At 39.8% G+C, this 20,836-nt stretch overlaps 1 protein-coding gene across 1 annotated transcript in view; it reads right to left on the reverse strand.

The window, feature by feature from the left end:
- Positions 1–17,682, reverse strand: part of EFHC2 (EF-hand domain containing 2) — a 199,513-nt gene extending 181,831 nt beyond the window's left edge. The window contains exon 1 of the mRNA XM_063601869.1: positions 17,317–17,682. Coding sequence (XP_063457939.1) covers positions 17,317–17,358 — 42 coding nt within the window. The 5' untranslated portion in view covers positions 17,359–17,682. The remainder of the gene's footprint in view (positions 1–17,316) is intronic.
- Between the last annotated feature and the right edge of the window lie 3,154 nt (positions 17,683–20,836).

Below are 20,836 nucleotides of genomic sequence, written 5' to 3' on the forward strand. Positions count from 1 at the left end.
TATTATCCAGATACCTGTTAATCATTTCCAATTCTCTTGCTAAATAAAATAAAATCAGCCACACGTAATTATTTAAAACAATGCTTTTAGCATGAAAGGAACTATTACTAAAACCTCTCCAAAACTCTTGGCTTGTGAGTTGTGAATTCACACATTCAAACTCAAAACAACAAAACACACACACTTTTTTTTAAGTTCAGTGATGCCAATTGCTATTGTTATTCTAATTGACATAGCATGCAAAACTCCATTTTTGCACTATTAGAGTATTAGCTTGAAATTTCAATTCAGAATTCTATACCTTAGAAACTAACGCGTTGAGAATTTGTTTGATATGATGTAACAGTCCATAGGGCACTTATTTAAAATGTTTGCCCCCATGCACACACACCCCCAGACACTTACAAAAACTTGAGATTTGCCATTATAGCCTCTTAAGATGGCATGGCAACCTGCCTTTGCCATAGTGACTGTGTACTGGTACTCAGTCTCAATTTAAGGAAATTAGCAAATGTCTTAGCAAATGATAAAGTTAGGAACATAACTATTCCTAGATCCTAGATCAGTGCTCCTTGGCATCTCAACTCCCTGATTCCCATTCCACCACTGTTGGAAAGGTGGCAGCCAAATCCAGACTCTGCTTCATATCAAATTCAAAGCTACAATCAGCACCCCTTCCTCGTTGCTAAAAATTGGAAGGGCAATTTTATCACATGCATAAGTTGATTAATCAATTAGTTATCAAGGCCGCTACAGAAACCGTAAAGTTAATCCAAACTGAGAAGCTGGCTATAGTCATCTACATCAGGAGCTGTTGATCTGTTTGCAACCTCTACTTCAGAACTCCAGCACAGCAGTCTCTTGTTTCTTTCTAGCCTACACTCAAAAGCCCAGATGCTTGACAACCACAAGACAAAGGCAGGTAGTGTGAGGTGCTTGGTAAGAATGGGACAGCTTACTAGGACCACCATGAGCTAGATAAGCCAATATAAATGTCATTTCTATTGCCACAATAGCTAACAATTGTAGCACTGTTCTAAGCACTTTAGAAGCATTAAACTTTTTTTTTTTTTTGAGACAGGGTCTTGCTCTGTCACCCAGGCTGGAGTGCAGTGGCGTGATCACAGCTCACTGCGGCCTTGACTTCCTGGGCTCAAGCTATCCTCCCACCTCAGCCTCCTGAGTAGCTTGGGACTACAGGTACACACTACCACACCCTGCTAATTTCTGTATTTTTTGTAGAGACAAGATTTCACCATGTTGCCCAGACTGATCTTGAACTCCTGGGCTCAAGTGATCTGCTCACCTCAGCCTCCCAAAGTGCTGGGATTACAGGCGTGAGCCACCATGTCTGGCCACATTAAATTCGTTTAATCATTGGGAGTATTAAAGGCTGGAAAGGGGAAGGAGAGGAGGTGGGGAGAGGTTGGTTAACAGATAAAAAATTACAGTAGATAGATGAAATGAGTTCTGGTGTTCTGTAGCACTGTAGGATGAATATGTTTAACTATAATTTATTATATATTTTCAAAAAGCTAGAAGAGAGGATTTTGAATGTTCTCAACACAAAGAAATGATAAATATTTGAGGTGATAAATATGCCTGATTTGCTCATTACACATTGTATACACATATGGAAAGACCACTCTTTATCTCATATATATGTACACTAAAAAAAGGAAAACCCAACAGAAAAATGGGCAATGGATTTGAAAAGGCACTTCGCAAAAAAAGGAAATGGAAATAGCCAATAAACATACTAAAATATAGTTAACCTCATTAATAAATGAGATATGCAAATTTTTTTAATGCTCTTAATCCTCAGAGAGAAAAATCTCTGAGGATATTCTATCATCATCCCTATTTTATACATGAGGAGTCTGATTTTTTTTTTTTTTTTTTTTTTTTTTTGAGACAGGGTCTCACTCTGTAGCCCAGGCTGGAGTGCAGTGGCACAATCATGGCTCACTGCAGCCTCAACCTCCTGGGCTCAAGCGATCCTCCCACCTCAGCCTCCTGAGTAGCTGGGACTACAGGCGCATGCCACCACACCTGGCTAATTTTTGTATTTTTTGTAGAGACGGGGTTTCACCATGTTGACTAAGCTGGTCTCAAACTCCTGGGCTCAAGCGATCTGCCCACCTCGGCCTCCCAAAGTGCTAGGATTACAGGCAGAGCCACTGTGTCCGGCCTAGATGGGGATTCTGAGAGACAGAGTTTTAGTAATTTGCCCAAGGTCACTCAACTAGTATAAGTGGTGAATCCAGGAACGCAAACCCAACACCTGAGCCCTTAAGCAATAGGCCTCATATTCTTTGTGCTTTTTTGAGAAAAGTAATAGATGTCTCCTTGTTTAAGTCATCAGGATTGAATTGCTACTTTTGCTTTTGGCAAATATAATAGCAAAAACACCCACCATGACCTGGAAGGGAGGAAATAGACCAAATAATTGGATCTAGACTCAATCCCTTAAAAGCTGGGGAAGTATTAAAAGAGAGTGCTGTAGAAATCCCTCTACAGTCACCAGCAGTTACTGGAAATTTGGGAATTGAAGAGAGACAGTTAATATTTAATATTTCAATAAACATTAACAAAACTTATTTTTCTATTTTTTTAGGTTAATAGAAAATTTGATACAGAATTATCTAAAACTATCATTCTTAGATATTTCTGCCTGATCAGGTTCTGGACTAATTTGCTTCTATTCTGTGAATAGTGTGGGGTTTTTTCCTCCCTCATCTAATATTTATTTTAAAAATTCATTTATTCTTTTCTTTTTTTCTGTACTTTTATGGAGAAGAAAAAGTCATTCAGCAGATACTGTGACCCTCCCAGAGAAAATAACAAAATTGCCTCGGGTATAGTGGGATCTAAGAATGTAAGACTATAAGAGCGTGAAAGCCATCATTACTTATTAATTAAGCTAAATCACTCAAAAACTAACCCCAAATGTGCAAATTAAAAAGGCACGTCAAAGAAAATCTCAAACATTTTTTAAGCTAATTTCCTCTCTTTCTAAAACTAACTTGAAAAAGTGTTGTGCTCATGATTCTTAGCCATCAACTCAATATAACAATAAGATTGATTTTATACATTTAATAATGTATTTAAATCAGTAGAGTGAAAAACAAAATTTAAATCAATAAGATCTGGAGATCTGCAGAATCTTTCTCATAAGGCTCTGATATTTTTGCTCTAAATAATTCAATTTAAGGCACCAATCAATAAAGAGAATTCTAAAGATTTTACCCAAAGTAAGTTAGTAAGTTGAAACCACTGGCTCATGGTAGCTGATTCGTGCAGCCATTCCCAAATTCCTTCTCCCTTGCAAGTCTCCATTTAAAAACTCCAGAAAAAGCTACACACTGCACTTGTTTCCTCAGCCTCTTTTTAGGAGTCTGTTTTGGAATTCTATGAAGGATTTTTGCTCTCTTGAGCCAAGGGACACATACAGGTCACGTTCCCCTCATTCACCTCTTCTTGACTTGAAATGTATATATGATCCCTGGAGCTGCAGCAGCCATCTTGGGATAATGGGCAAGATTGCAGAAATGCTGGCTGAGACAATGCTGAGCCTCTATACATGTGCCAGCAGCCACCTACCTCTGAAGTAAGAGAATAGGGTCTGGAGGCAGGGAACCTAAGGCCAATTTACGCTGACTTCTTAGAACTAAATCAAAAGGAAAACCACAACTTTCCACACCTAAGTAACAAAAAGACCCAAGGGAGGCTACTCCCTTTGCAATCTCCCCGTGACCCCCACCTTTTTCTGCATGGCAGATGGAAAATTGAAAGTATCTGATTGGCTGCAGAAAGCAAAAAGTATCTCTGATTGATTGCAGAAAGTTTGCATAGGAGTGTAACTATGTAACTTCACTTTAGCCTCTGATTGGTTGCTTTCCACAACCAATCAGATGCTTGCATAGGGTGTAACCTTTGTAACTTCACTTCAGCCTGTGATTGGTTGCTTTCCGCAACCAGTCAAACTGATTGCTGGGCCACTACTTCATTTACATAGGGTCTACGTCAAGTAACCAATGGGAAGCCTCTAGAAGGTATTTAAACCCCAGAAAATTCTGTAAAGGGGCTCTTGAGCCCCTATGCTCTGCCCGCTCCCAGACTGTGGAGTGTATTTTCATTTTTAATAAATCTCTGCTTTTGTTGCTTAATTCTTTCCTTGCTTTGTTTGTGCATTTTGTCCAATTCTTTGTTCACGATGCCAAGAACCTGAACACCCTCCACTGGTTAACACCTCCAGGCTTCCTACTTGGTGAAAAAAATAAATCCCTGCTTCTTTAAGCCTCTATTAGTCAGGTATTCCATTACTTTCAGGAGAAAGCATTACAAACTAACGCATGCAGTCTCTAAAAGCTATCTTTTAATTTTTTTAGCAGAATAAGATTATTAACTGATCTAAAGAGTAATTTTCTTTATATATTAGGAAAAACAAAAAAAAGACAAATAATCTTGACAAAGAAAAATAAAGTGGGAGGAAGAACTGAACCTGATATTAAGGTTTACTATACAGATACAGTAATAAAAACTGTGTGGCAATGGCAGACGGATAGACACAGCGACCAATGGAACAGAACAGACAACTCAAAAGACAACCCACACGAATATGCTCAAATGGTTTTGTAAAAGATTCAAAAGCAATTCAATGGAAGGATATCCTTTACAACAGATGGTGCTTGAGCAACTGGGCATCTATAGGACAAAAAAGTTCATCACGACCTAAATCTCACACCTTAAATAAAAATTAACTTAAAATGGATCACGGAATTTTTTTTTTTTTTGATACAGGGTCAAACACTGTCCCCCAGGATACCGTACAGTAGTGTGACCACAGCTTACTGCAGCCTCCATCTCTCAGGCTCAAGCCATCCTCCCACTTCAGCCTCCCAAGCAGTTGGGACCACAGCTGCACCCCACCACACCGGGCTTTTTTGTATTATTATTTCTGTAGAGTCAAAGTCCCCTTATGTTGCCCAGGCTAGTCCTGAACTCCTGGCCTCAAGCAATCCTCCCACCTCAGCCTCTCAAAGTGCTGGGATTATAGGCATGAGCCACCATGCCCGGCAGATCACATTAAATATAACATGTAAAACTATAAATCCTTTAGAAAAAAACAACAACATAGGAGGCCAGGCACAGTGGCTCACACCTGTAATCTTAGCACTGTGGGAGGCTGAGGCAGGTGGATCTCTTGAGTTCAAGAGTTTGAGACAAGCCTGGGCAACATGGTAAAACCCTGTCTCTACAAAAAAAAAAAAAAAAAAAATGAGCCTGGTACGGTGGTGCACACCTGTTGTCCCAGCTATTGGGGGGCTGAGGCAGGAGGACTGCTTGAACCTGGGAGGTTGAGTCTGCAGTGAGCCGAGATTGTGCCACTGCACTCCAGCCTGGGCAACAAAGTAAAACTCCATCTCAAAATAAACCATCACAGGAGACAATCTTCATGATGTAGGGCTAGGCAGTGAGTCCTTAGACTTGACACCAAAAGCACAACTCATAAAAGAAAAAAACCGATAAATTAGACCTTAACAAAATGAGACACTTTAGCTCTACAAAAGATACTGTTAACAGGATGAAAAGATAAGCCATAAACTGGGAGGAAATATGTGCAAACCACATCTCAAAGGACTAGTATTCAGAATGCATAAAGAATTCTCAAAACTTAACCGTAAAAAAAACAAGGCTGGGCATGGTGGCTCATGCCTGTAATCCCAACTACTTGGGAGGCTGAGGCACGAGAGTCACTTGAACCTGGGAGGCAGAGATTGCAGTGAGCCAAGATCATGCCACTGTACTCTAGCCTGGGCAACACAGTGAGACTCTGTCTCCAAATAAATAAATAAATAAATAAATAAATCTTAGTAAAAAACAATCCAATTAGAAATGAGCCAAAGACATAAACAGACATTTCACTTAGCTGGATATACAGATGACAAATAAGCACATGAAAAGATATTCAATTAATTAACCATCAGAGAAATGCCAATTAAACCCACCATGAGATATCACTACACACCTCTCAGACAGCTAAAATAAAAATAGTGATAACACTAAATGTGGACCAGGGTGCAAAGAAACTAGATCACTCATATATTGTTGGGAATGTAAAATGGTAATTTGCTCTCAAAAATAGTTTGATTGTTTTTTTATAAAATTAAACATGTAAGTATCAAATAACACGCAATTACACTCTTGGGCTCTTATCCTAGAGAAATGAAAATGTATGCTCACACAAAAACCTGTACATACATGTTCACAGCAGCTTTATTCATAATAGCTAAAAACTAGAAATAGCCCCAATGTCCTTCCAAAGGCAAATGTAAAGAAATTGTGATACATACATGAACTACTACTCAGTAGTAAAAATGAATGAACAGTTGATATACGCAACCACCTGGATAAATCCCCAGGGACTTATACCAAGTGGAAAAAACAAATTCCAAAAGGTACATACTTTATGACTCCATTTATGTAACATTTTGAAATAGCAAAATTTTAGAAATGGAAAACAGATTCGTTGTTGCCAGGGGTTAGGAACGGTAGGGTTGGGGGAGTTGGTGGAAGGGAGCGAGGTGTGGTTATAAAAGGACAACATGAGGAATCCCTGTGGTGATAAGACTGTTTTATACCTTTACTGTGGTGGAAATGTATACATTGCACCACATGTGTAGGTTAGACTAAATACACACACACAAACCTACAAATGAATACAAGTGAAGCTGGGGAAATCTGAATAAGATCAGTGGAGTATATCAATGTCAAGATACTGATTGTGATATTATACTATAGCTTTGAAAAATGAGCTGGACACAGTAGCTCACACCTGTAATCTCAACACTTCGGGGGGCCGAGGCAGACAAATCGCTTGAGTCCAAGAGTTCGAGACCAGCCTGGGCAACATAGCAAGACCCTCCAACTCTAGAAAAAATAATTTTTAAAAATTAGCCAGGTGTGGTGGTGTGCACCTGCGGTCCCGGCTACTCAAGGGGCTGAGGTGGGAGGATCGATTAATCCAGGGAGGTCGAGGGTGTAGTGAACTATGATCATGCCACTGCACTCCAGCCTGGGTGACAGAGCAAGACCCTATCTTAAAAACAAAAAGAAAAGAAAAGAAAAATGTTACCATTGGGGCAAATGGGGTGAGGGGTCCAAAATATACCCAAAGGACAAACAGTGAACATGCTGGATTAACTGGAGTATTAGGCTTGTTTCCCATTATGGAAAAGAAGATAGTTTACAAAGAACAGTATTCTTGGTATCCTTCGCAATATTGATATACTCATGTGTTACTTGTATAATTTAAAAACACAAATTGTAATGAAAGCGATACTACTAAGTCTGACAATACCAGACTCACAGGTATTGTCTGTGGCTGGTGTGACAAAGTTTCTTGGCCACTATTGAACCGTCTTTTCCCTTTCCCACCTCCAAAAGTAGATGGTGAAAAAAAAAAAACAAGATAATTTCCCAGCATTCCTTGTAGTAAAGGATGGCCATGTGCATCAATTTTAGCAAATAAGATGGAAGGAGGGAATCTACTGGGGGGCTCCTGGAAAACATTTTGTTTTCTCATATAAGAAGAGCTGTTTCCCCTCCCTCTCCTTCCTGCTTGTCTTGAACATGGTTACATGTAGTTGTGATGACTGGAACTGAGGCAACTATTTTGCAACCATGAGGTCACAAGCCTAAGAAAGAAAAGCCAATATTCTGAAGATGGCAGAATGCAGAGATAAAAAGAGCCTGGGTTCTTTATGACATTCATCAGTCACTGCCTAAATCTGAAACTGCTACACCTCTAAAGTTCTTATGAGAAAATTAATTTGGCTTAAACCACTTTTAGTCAGGTATTCTGTGACTTATAGTCAAATGTACCCTAGGTGACAGAGCTACGAAGTTCAGTACAGAATGCATGGTGACCAAAATTAGGTGTTTGAATCCTACGTAGGCAAAGAGACTCTAATTCCTGAAATTCAAATGAACATTTAGGAATAGCAATGGAATATGTTATTTCCAAAGTATGGATGGCAGCTTCAATAAGCGGCCCAATCTGAAATAATGTAATTTCAAGGATATTTTAATAGTTACTGGGAACAAAGTGACAGAATTCTTTATATCAAAACTATCCTGTGATCTAGCATAGTAGACAGCAATTGTTTTGTCTGCCCAGCAATCCCATACCACCAAAACTGGATTATTTTCCTTTTTGTTTGTTTGTTGGCTTTTTGAAATGAAGTTGCACTCTTGTTGCCCAGGCTGGAGTGCAATGGTGCGATCTCGGCTCACCGCAACCTCTGCCTCCCAGGTTCAAGTGATTCTCCTGTCTCAGCCTCCCGAGTAGCTGGGATTACAGGCATGCGCCACCACACCCAGCTAGTTTTGTATTTTTAGTAGAGACAGGTTTCTCCATGTTAGTCAGGCTGGTCTCAAACTCCTGACCTCAGGTGATCCGCCTGCCTCAGCCTCCCAAAGTGCTGGGATTACAGGCGTGAGCCACCGCACCTGGCCTATTTGTCTTTTTATTATTGAGTTTTGGGAGTTATTTACATATTCTGAATCTAGTCCCTTATCAGATAATATGCTTTATAAATATTTCCTCCCACACTGTCAGCTGCTTTTTCACTTTTCTGATAGTGTCTTTTGAAGCACAGTTTGGCTATTTATTGCAACATTATTGGATAACAAAAGACTGGAAATAATGTAACTGTACACCAAAAGGGGATGGGTTGAATAAACTATTGCAAGTCTACAAAATGGAGTATATGTAACTATAAAAAGAAATGAGGAAGAGCCCTATATACCACTACCAAGTGATCTCCAAGATATACTGTTAAAATGAAAAAAGGAAGGTTCAAAAGACTGTGTAGATTATGCTACCATGTATTGAATAAAAGGGGAACATGTGAATAAATTTAACAATTTGCTGTTTTAAAAATTAAAAAAAAAAAGAAAGAAGAGAAGGAGGAAGAGAAAGAGGATAACCCCAAACTAAATAAAGTTTTTTTTTTTAAGTTATTATGGAGAGAGGGAGAGAATAAGATTGAAGAGACAGAGATAAAAGCTAGAGCTCTCTGAAAGTAACTTACTTTGCAAATTTGACTTTGAGACCATACAAATGCCTTTTTTTAAGTTCAGAAACAAAAGCACAATGAAACAAATGAAACTAACTAGATACTGAGTTGGTGACTTAACCATACCGACAGCAATGATTTAAATGAAACTAAAACCCAGTAATTTGACTATACATTCCTGGTGGGATATACTCTCACAACAGAAATAGCTATAAAGAAATCTTAAACTATTTTCAAAACTCAAATTGTTAATAATGTTATTATTAATTAAAAATTATTATATGGTTGTATATTTTTATTTATGTTAGGATAAGTAATTCAGCTAATGTACTTATGAAGCAAGATTACATGTAAATATATAAAATCAAAGAAGTAAAAACCCTATAATCCTTAATTTGCATTGAAAACAATAGTTTTTGAACTCATGTTATATTTTATCCTTAAATATATGTACATATTTTTTAGCCTTGCTTTAAGAGAATGAAAATTCAAGCCATAGACTGGAACAAAATATTTACAGACCATACATTCAATAATAGACTTGCATCCAACTTGTATCAACTTGTATCCAGACTATATTAAAAATGACTTTCAAAACTCATCAGGCGGATCGCCTGAGGTCAGGAATTCAAGTAAGGAAACTCCCCAGTTAAATATGAGTAGAAGACACGAACAGACATTTCACCAAAGGGAATATACGGATGGCAAATAAGCACATAAAAAGATGTTCAACATCATAGGCATTAGGGAAATAAAAATTAAAATCAAGAGGAGATACCAGGCCGGGTGTGGTGGCTCAGGCCTGTAATCTCAGCATTTTGGGAGGCCGAGGTGGGTGGATCACCTGAGGTCAGGAGTTCAAGACCAGCCTGGCCAACATGGTGAAACCCCGTCTCTACCCAAAATACAAAAATTAGCCGGGCGTGGTGGCACACACCTGTAATCTCAGCTACTCGGGAGGCTGAGGCAGAAGAATAGCTTGAACTGGGAGGCAGAGGGTTGCAGTGAGCCAAGATCGCGCCACTACACTCCAGCCTGGGCGACAGAGTGAGACTCAGTCTCAAAAAAAAAAAAAAAAGAGAGAGAGAAAAGAGGAGATACCACTATACACCTATTAAAATGGCTAAAATCCAAAACACTGGCAATACCAATTGCTTACAAGGATTTGGAATAACAGAAATTCTCAATCATTGCTGGTGGGAATGCAAAATGGTAATTTCTTATAAAGATAAACACACACCTACCATATGGCCAGTTCAAAATTTACATAAAAGTAAGCATCCTGCCATTCATAGGAAAGCAATGACCATTTTGCTATAATTTTCAACTTCTTATACATGTAAGCAAAGCTTTCCTTGTTTAACAAGTATTGAAAAGGCCAGAAATCTTCTCATTCCAGTTGAAAATGAAATTGATGTGTGCTTATTTCAAGTTTGACCCGGAATTATTTATGTGGCAAAATATAAACACAGATTTCAGAGTGGAGAGGTAAATTTTATTATTTTTAGCTTTTAAAAAATAAGACTCTTATGTACATACAGGTCTATAAAGAAATCAAGATCATAATTTTGTAACTGCCTATATTTAAGCCCAATCATGTCAGTCAGTAAAAGAACCTAATTTTTAAGTCTTGTATAAAATTGTATCTTAGGTTATATTTTTACTCATAATGCTTTGTCATATAGTTTTAGTAGCTTTATGATGTAACATTGTCAATACATTTTGATGTTGAAAACAGCATTAATTACGAGTTTACAACCTTTATTTAAATTAAATCATCTTAGCCTACTTTTTGAAAAAGTAAATTCCATCTTAGATATAAACAGAAATAACTTCAATTATTTAACATGTTTATATTATGCTGACTGAAAAGTTTTTTGAATGTATGAAAAGGAAAGAAAGGTAAGCTAAGTTTAACTATCTGTTTTGGGTTTTTTTTTTCCCTCAAAAAAGCTGGTAAAAAGTCCTTTTCAGTTTTTAATAGGGGAGAAAACTACTTTTGTTCATACCATATACCATGTATCATTCCTCAATAGCACCCTCTATAATAGAAACTATAGAGAACTTTTAGGCCTACTTGGATAAGGTAAAAAGGAAAAATAAATCAAGTAGAAAATTTTACCATAAAACAACCTGAAGTTTCCTCTTCTACATTCCCACTTGCTTTAGGGTTGATAACCCTTTGTGAGAAAGGGAAAGAGTAGGTAAATAAGTTGGCTGAAATCAAGAGATCCACAGAAAACTACCATTTTTTACTTTAAAAAGACAATTATTATTGAATTATTATAGCTACAATATTCTCATTCCAGTTGAAAATGAAATTGATATGTGCTTATTTTGAGTTTAACCCAGAATTATTTATGGGAATTTATTTATTTCACATAAATTCGGAACTGGCCATATGGCAGGTGTGTGTTTAACTTTATAAGAAATTACCATTTCGCATTCCCACCAGCAATGAGTGAGAATTCCTGTTATTTCAAATCCATGTGAGCAATTGGTATTGTGTTTTGGATTTTAGCCATTTTAATAGGTATACAGTGGTATCTCATCTTGATTTTAATTCTTATTTCCCTAATAGCTATAATGTTGAACATCTTTTTATGTAATTACATATTTATTATCACAGATTGTGCTAATGTACCATGGGCTATAGATATAGTTTTTATGCAGGAGTTCTCTAAGACCTCAAAATCATTTCAAAGACTCCTCCAGGGTGAAAAGATTGAGATTTGAGGTGATGAAAATGTTCTGAAACTAGTTAGAGGTGTTAGTTGTTGCACAACAGTGTGAATGTACCAAGTACCACTGAATTGTATACTTTTAAATAGTTAGTGGTTAATTTCATGTTACATGAAATTTACCTCAAAAAATTTAAAAAAATACATTGAGAAAGGCTGACAAGGCTCTTTGAAGGGTGAGAGACGAGATCTGACCTTGAAAGAAGCTGAAGATCTAAATTTAAATAAGAATTGCCCAGTCTGGACAATATAGTGAGACCGCATCTCTACAAATAATAATTTTAAAAATTAGCTGGGTATGGTGGTGCATGTCTGTAGTCCTAGCTACTGTGGCAACAGAGGTGGGAGGATGTCTTGAGCCCGGGAGGTTGAGGCTGCGTGCAGTGAACTGTGAGCTGTGATCCTGCCACTGCACCCCAGCCTGGGAGAAAAAGCAAGACCCTATCGCAAAAAAAAAGATGGAGATGCCTCGAATGAGTGTTTTTCAAACACTGATTGCACAACCACAGTAATAGGCATATTTTAGTGCAGGCCAGTTCACATACATACACAAGCACACACAGGAAGGACAAAAAGGTCCGTGAAACACTTAACTCCTCTCAAGCATAATACACTCTAATTCTTCATTCTACCCCACTCTCTTCTTTTTCTTTTTTCCTTTTCAAAAAAAAAAAAAGCTGGTCATGATTCATTAAATTCCTTTTTTTTTATTGCTGCAAATTCAAATATGTTTTCTTTTTTCTTAAGGAGGACTTTGCTTCACTACAAATTAGATGATGGGCTATTTACAGCAAACCCTCCTAAGATGGTGGCAAGGTAGCTTTATTAAAAGCAGAAAGAGCGGCCAGGCGCGGTGGCTCACGCCTGTAATCCCAGCACTTTGGGAGGCTGAGGCGGGTGGATCACCTGAGGTCAGGAGTTCGAGACCAGCCTGATCAACATGGTAAAACCCCAATTCTACTCAAAATACAAAAATTAGCCAGGCGTGGTGGCACACACCTGTAATCCCAGCTACTCAGGAGGCTGAGGCAGGAGAATTCATTGAACCTGGGAGGCAGAGGTTGCAGTGAGCCGAGATGGCGCCATTGCGCTCCAGCCTGGGTGACAGAGCGAGACTCCATCTCCAAAAAAAAAAGCAGAAAGAGTGAGCTCCTCATCATTCATTAGAGACACTCAGGATCAGGATGGGCCACACAACCATCTGTCCAAAATACTGCAGAAAGGATTTTTGGCTTTGGCTGGAAATGTCCCTTTTAATTTTAATATTTTCAATTTTGATAATATGCCCAAGATTCTCTTGCTCAATACAAGTTCAGCATGGAAATCGTTGGAAAAAAGATACAGTGTATCTAGAATTTAGTTGTGATATTTCCCTAAGGTTTTCAACTCATATCAAAATAATTGTAATGTCATCAGAGGTACAAATGTTCATATTTTAGAAGGCACAATATTTCTTGTATTTCAGAGAGAGAAATACAGGTTGCGTATCACCTAGCCGTGGACAGAAATCAATCTATTGCTTTTGACTGACCACTGGCAGCTAAGTAAGGGGCACATAAGTTCCTTTTCAATTCTATGGAAAAGCAATAAAAGTTAGCTGTGTTATAATTTTAAATCCAAACAGCCAAGTAATTATGCTATCTACAGGAGGCCAAGGTTTTTCACTTGGTAATTTAATTCAGCAAGCAGGGGAGGGGGGGAAGGGCAAGACTAAAAAGCCAGATATGGCTTTACTGACTTTCTAACCATTCTATGCCAGAGAACGTCCAATCTTTTAACTAAGTACAAGTTTTTAAAATATTAATTTGTGGGCAACACACAGTACATTTAGTACCAAGGCTAGTGTAACAATTTTTTAAATGTAGTCACCTAATTTTGGCATATACTAGGATACTCAATAAATAAGTACTGATTTGTTGAATGAGTCCAAGGTACTGTCATTCTCTAGTACACACACACATACACACATGCGCGCACACACTCCCATTGTTCTCAGGCATAAAGTAAATAAATGTTTTAAATATTCATGAGTCTAGAAATAGACCCACACGTAGCTGGATGCTTGATTTTTGACAAAGTGGCTCTGCAGAGACATGGAGAAAGAGTGATCTTTTCCAAAAATTATTCATCAAAAACATCATTAAGAGAGGGAAAAGGCCAATCACAGACAAGAAGATACCCAAAATTTATATAGAACTTCTACAAATCACTAAGAAATAGGCAGACAACCCAGTAAACATTAGACAAGAGATAAGTAAGTACTACACAAAAAAGTAGTGACCAATAAATGGTCATACAAATAAAGCCAGGCACGGTGGCTCACGCCTGTAATCCCAGCACTTTGGGAGGCTGAGGCGGGCGGATCGCCTGAAGTCAGGAGTTCAAGACCAGCCTGGCCAACATGGTGAAACCCCGTCTCTACTAAAAATTAAAAAAAAAAAAATTAGCCAGGCATGATGGCGCATGCCTGTAATTCCAGCTACTCGGGAGGCTGAGGCAGGAGAATCACTTGAAGCCAGAAGGCGGAGGTTGCAGTGAGCCGAGATTGCACCACCGCACTCCAGCCTGGGCAACAGAGCAAGACTCCGTCTAAAAAAAAAAGCAGTGACCAATAAATGGTCATACAAATGACCAACAAATGTGTAAAACATGCTCAATTTCATTAGGAATCAGGAAGTACAGATTATAACTACAAAGAGTTGCTATACCCACCAACCAAAATATCTAAAATTTAAAAGACTAACAATACCAAGTGTTAGAAAGAATGTGGAGCAACAGGAACATAAAATGCTGTTGGGAATTTAAGTAGTATAATCACTTTGACAGCATCTACTACAGCTGAACATACGAATACTGTATGATCTAGCAATCCTACCAAAAAACATGAACAAAAATAGTCACAGTAAAACTATTCTTAACAACCCCAAACAAGCCAAATATTTATCAAGAGTAAAATGTATATATAAATGATGTGAAAATCATACAATGCAATACTACAGAGTAATAAAAATGTACAAACTACCTCTATAGACAGCCACATGGACAAATCTAACGAACATACTGTTGAGCTAAAAAAGCCAGTCACAAAAGAATAAACACCAAACATTTCCATTGATAAAAGGTTCAAAGGCAAGCAAAACCTAATTATAGTGATAGGAGCCAGAACAGTGGTCATATCTGGAGAGTAGAGATGGGGTAATGAACAGAAAGGTTCATAGGTAGAGTTGTCACATAAAATACAAGATTCTCAGTTAAATTTGGTAAACAATAAATAATCCTTTCCCATAAACAGGTTCCATGCAGTATTTGAGATATGTATTTTTATTCGCTAAATCTGGCAACCCCAGTCAAGGGTGGTATTTTTGGAGAACAGGTCATATTTTATTTTATTTATTTTTTTGAGACAGGGTCTGGCTCTGTTGCCCAGGCTGGAGTGCAGTAATGCAATCATGGCTCACTGCAGCCTCGACCTCCCAGGCTCAAATGATTCTCCCACCTCAGCCTCCTGAGTAGCTGGGACTACAGGCATGTGCCACCACGCTTGGCTAATTTTTTCAATCTTTTGTAGAGATGAGGTCTTACTATATTGCCCAGGCTGGTCTCGAACTCCTGGGCTCAAGGGATCCTCCCATCTCTGCTTCCCAAAGTGCTGGGATTACAGGCGTGAGCCACTGCGCCCAGCCCCCATATTTAATTTCTTGATATTCATTTTGTGATCATCCATTGTGCATCTTTCTGTATATGTGTTATACTTCATGATCTTAAAGTTTTTTAAAAAGCAAAAATACACGCAGAACCTTGCAGATTTATTAATATTTCATCCATCCACTGTTTTTCCTTCCCATCCTTAATCACTGCACGTGAGAGCTATGATACTTCTGCAGGAGGCAGGCACTGGTAATCAGAGTGTTGCTGGGCAAAAAGCTGTAGGCTTTACTTTCATTTTTTATTAAAATTACTTTTACACAGCATGCTTCTTTACTTCTGGAATCTGTTTTCATGTCCCGTCTCTCCGGGGCCTTTCTTGTTTGCGTGACTGGCTTAAACTTACCAAAGGGCAATGCTATGCTGGAAGGCCAGCCTCTGCCCATCAACCAAGAAATGCACAAATCAGTGTTCAAAGTTGGACTGACCAGACGTGTAGGGGTCAGAATTCAATGGCGTGAAGCTACAAAGAAAAAACTGGTACTTCAGGGCCAACAACTTAGATACAGACAGTATTTGGAAACCATAAAGCCAAATACTTCAATCTGCTGCCTGCTTTCTAAAGTTATCAAAGGTTTACACAATTGCCTTGAGTGGCTCCATCTAATTCCCTCCCGTCTAATTGGGAATTAGCTTCTCCTGCAGACACAGATGGCTGACCCAAGTGAAGAGTAGTAACCAGTATAAACAAAAGCCTGAATCATTTTCCTGCTGTCATTTAAATGAGGTGCTATTTATTGGCAAAAGTTCTTTCATGCTCAGGGTTTTTTGTGTTGTGTTGCTTTGTTCTGTACGTTCATCTTCTTTTGAAATGAACCCCTCCAGGACAGGCGCAGTGGCTCAGCCTGTAATCCCAGCACTTTGGGAGGCCGAGGCGGGCAGATCACTTGAGGTCAGGAGTCCGAGGCCAGCCTGGCCAACATGGTGAAACCCCATCTTTACTAAAAATACAAAAATTAGCCGGTGTGGTGGCGGGCGCCTGTAATCCCAGCTACTCGGGAGGCTGAGGCAGGAGAATCGCTTGAACCTGGGAGGTGGAGGTTGCAGTGAGCCGAGATCGGGCCACTGCACTCCAGCCTGGGCGACAGAGCGAGACTCTGTCTCAAAAAAAAAAGAAAAAAAAAAAAAAAGAAATGAACCCCTCCCAATTATAAATAGAGAAAAAAAAATCCCTCCAAGTTTGGGTGCCTGTCTCTATAAAGTTTGGGAGTAAACTTTACAGGCTGATAGAACTCTTATCTGCCACCTACCCCTCTTGATAAGTGCCAGATTTCTTCGATTTGATAATTGAAACGGTATCTTTTTTCACACAGGATACTGGGGATAATGATTAGGCTCCTGGGCTGTGGAGACAAGGTTGCTTAAAAGAAACCCAGCTTCACCACTGAGACTGTGTGGTTCTGTGCCTCAGTTTCCTCAATAGTAACTGGGAATAAAAACTACCTAATTCAAAGGGCTGTTGGGACACTGGATGCTGCATAAGGTGATTAAAGCACAGCGCCTGGCACACATTAAACCCCCAATGGTTATCGTCACTATTATTTGTTACCTTTGAGGGTCCTGCCACCTATAAGGACTCTCTCTATATATTTCTAAATTAGGAAAAACATTCAGATGCAGTTGGAGAGATGGGAGAAGCAGCCTATAAAGTTTGGTCCAAGTTGCCACCAACCCAGGGCAGCAGCATGGGGCCTCCAGGAGAGTCTGCGGAGGTGGCCACGCCACGACCCTGCCTGGACCCCAGACTCCAGCCGGGAGCTGGGACCTCGGACGCCCTTCCTACTCACGTTGCGGTTGAAGCTGTTGCCCGGCAGCAGAGGCAGGGCCATGGCGCTCAGTGTCCGAAAATCCAGGGTCCCAGAAGAGAGTGCCCGGCAGGCAGCGGCCGCCTCCCGGCCGTGTTGTTTGGCCCCCACGTTGCCTGGAGACGGGAAGCGGCGTCACGGAGGGAGGAGGGGCGGGGGGTTGGCGAGAAGGATCGTGGGGGGCGGGGGACACCTCCGCGGCGCGTACCTCCTCCCCAGCCCCAGTTCCCCTCCACCCGCTTCATCCCCGCACACACTCAGCCAGGTCCTGGTCTCCTGAGGAGTCTTCTCTCTGCACACGCAGTGTGCACACACAAAGATTGACTGTTCCCTGCCCCCGCCGCTTTCTGGTTTAACCCCCTTATAGAACTCAAAGCCTTTCTTGTACTTTCTTGCTTTTCCAATTCTTGTCGCCAACAGTTTTTTGCTATGTGGTTCAAACACACAGCAAAGTACAGAGAATAATATGACGCCCGTGTGCTCACTGAGATGTTACACAAGTCGATATTTTCCTATGTTGCATAGACATCAGCTTTTATTTTGTAGTTAAAACGTTCAAGATGAATCTAAAGCCACATATACCCTGACGAAAACGCGTTGTAATGGTAACCACCGCCTTCAGTTTTTCTTCTGGATATTTTTATATTTGTTGTTTGTTTGTTTGTTTTTTGTTTTGAGACAAGGTCTCACTATGTTGCCCAGGCCGATCTCGAACTCCTGGGCTCAAGCAGCCCTCCCGCCTCTGCCTCCCAAAGTGCTGGGATTACAGGTATGAGCCACCGTGTCCGGCCCATTTTTGTATTTGAACTAAACGTTTGTAAGGCCCAATCAGGGGTGGCCGGGGCGGAGTCAGGTGTCACAAATCGCAACCCCTGTCACTCCATCGTTCACCCCAAGATAGCCGGGCCAGGAACCTCCTCTCCCGACACCTACGTCTAATCCCTCCCTGAAGCCCTAAAGGTTGGACTCGATGCTCTCTCTCAGTCACCACCTCGTCTATTTCAGCTGCGATCCCATTGTTTCTTGCCTGGTTTTCTTCTTTAAAAAGAAAAACAAACACACACAAAAAACTAACTGATCTTGCCTCCAGAGCCGTCGTTTTTATAATTCATGGTGCAGCTGTTACTCTTCTGCTTCAATAATCTAGCCTTCCCGCCGCCTTCAGAAGGTGGTGAAACTCCTTATAGCCTGGTCTGAGGAGCTTTTGTCAGAGGGCACCTACCAATGCCCTCCATCCCTTTCTTTGCCCCCTCCTCCATCTACTCCAGCTCTGAGAAACCACTGGCAGTTTCTAAATCAGGCTCTGCGGTTTCTCCTCTTGGGGCTTTTGCAAATAACACTATCGTCTAGAAACACCCTTCCTTCCTATCTTTCACATAAGTAACCCCTTCTTGTCTTTCAGGACTTGAGGTCAGCGTGGGAGTGGGGCATAGAAGGTATTGCCATTTCTTCAATATATTCTTTCACCTTCTTCCTGCCGCCTCCATCTGTATTTGGTGTCTATTCTGATCGTGGCTTTCATCCTACTACATTGTAATTACCTGTTTACTTGACATTTCTTTAAATGCCCCCAAATACCTCCAGGGCAGGGACTGTATCTCCTTTTTTATTCATCAACAATATCCATTATTGTTTCTGAGTTTATAAATTTTACACTCTAAATTTCTGCTACTTGCTTTTTTTGCCTGATTCTGTTATTGAGGCCAGGCGCGGTAGCTCATGCCTGTAATCCCAGCACTTTGGGAGGCCGAGGCAGGCGGATCAAGAGGTCAGGAGGTCGAGACCAGCCTGGCCAACATAGTGAAACCCCGTTTCTACTAAAAATATTAGTAGAATATTAATATGCTACTGGGAGGCTGAGGCAGGAGAATCGTTTGAACCGGGGAGGCTGAGGTTGCAGTGAGCTGAGATTGCTCCACTGCACTCCAGCCTGGGCAACAGAGCAAGACTCTGTCTTGAAAATAATAATAATAAAATTCTGTTACTGAGATTTCTACACATTGACACATGTAGTGTTCATTAATTTTAAATGCATTGTATGATTATACCACAAATTGTTTAACTATCTGCTCTCATCTGTTGATGACAATTAGATTGTTTCCGATTTTCCACTAGTTACCAACAATGCTGCAGTGAGCGACTCTGCCTGTTCCTTTGGCAATGATCTAGGGCACATACTGAAAGATGGAATTACATACATATCTGAGTGCATGCCTTCATCTTTACTAGATTTTGCTAGATGATCTCCAGATAGATAAACCAATTAAGAAAGTCCCCTTCCCCGTTCATCCTTTCAACAATAGGTATTACCAAATTATATAATTTTGGATAATCATCTGAATAAGTGTGAATGGTATACTATTGTTATTTTAATTTGTTTCTCCCTAATTCTCCCTAAGCAGTTGGTCATGTTTTCCCATGGTTGTTACTTTCTCCTGTGACTCAGCTATTCATATCCTTTGCAGATTTTTCTCTTCGGTCATTTGTAGTTTTTTTTTTTTTAGATAGATAGATAGATATAGAGATATTCTGGATACTAATCCGAGGCATAGCAAATATTTTCTCATTGTCGTTTGTCTTTTAACTCCACTTATATAGAGTTCTTTATTGTACATAAATTTGTTACTTTACTCAAATATATCATTCTTTCAGTTATGGTTGGTGGGTTTTTTGATTTATTCTACTTTTTATTTTTTGAGATGGAATCTCACTCTCTCACCTAGACTGGAGTACAATGATGTGATCTAGGCTCACTGCAACCTCCGCCTCCTGGATTCAAGTGATTCTCCCGCCTCAGCCTCCTGAGTAGCTGGGATTACAGGCATGCGCCACCATACCTGGCTAATTTTTGTATTTTTAGTAGAGACGGGGTTTCACCTTGTTGGCCAGGCTGGTCTCGAACTCCTGGCCTCAAGTGATCCACCCACCTTGGCCTCCCAAAGTGCTGGGATTGCAGGCATGAGCCACTGCACCTGGCCTGTTTGGTGTTTTGTATGTGAATTCAAAAATCTTATACTACTCCAAAAGAACAGTTATTCTCCTACATGTTCTTACAAACATTTTCAAAATTCCCTGTTGCTTTTTAAATTGAAATAATTTCAAGCTAGTAAAAAGTTGCAAGAACAGTCCAAATAACTCTCATTTATCCTTTCCTCAGATTCCCCAATTGTTTTATATTTTACCACATTCATTTTGTCATTCTCCCCATATGTATCTTTTACATTTTAGAGTTAAGTTGCAGATATCATGCCCCTTGACTCCTAAATACTTCAGTGTGTATTTCCTAAGAATAAGGACAGTCTCTTATATAACTGAAGTGCAATAATCAAAATCAGAAATTTAATATTAATACAATACTGTTTTCTTTTTTCTGAGACAAGGTCTCACAATGTTGCCCAGGCTAGAATGCAGTGGCATGATCATGGCTCACTGCAGCCTCCACCTCCTGAGCTCAAGTGATCCTCCCACCTCAGCCTCCCAAGTCGTTGGGACTACAGGCATG

Source organism: Pan paniscus, chromosome X, assembly GCF_029289425.2.
Source record: "Pan paniscus chromosome X, NHGRI_mPanPan1-v2.0_pri, whole genome shotgun sequence".
Lineage (NCBI taxonomy): Eukaryota > Metazoa > Chordata > Mammalia > Primates > Hominidae > Pan > Pan paniscus.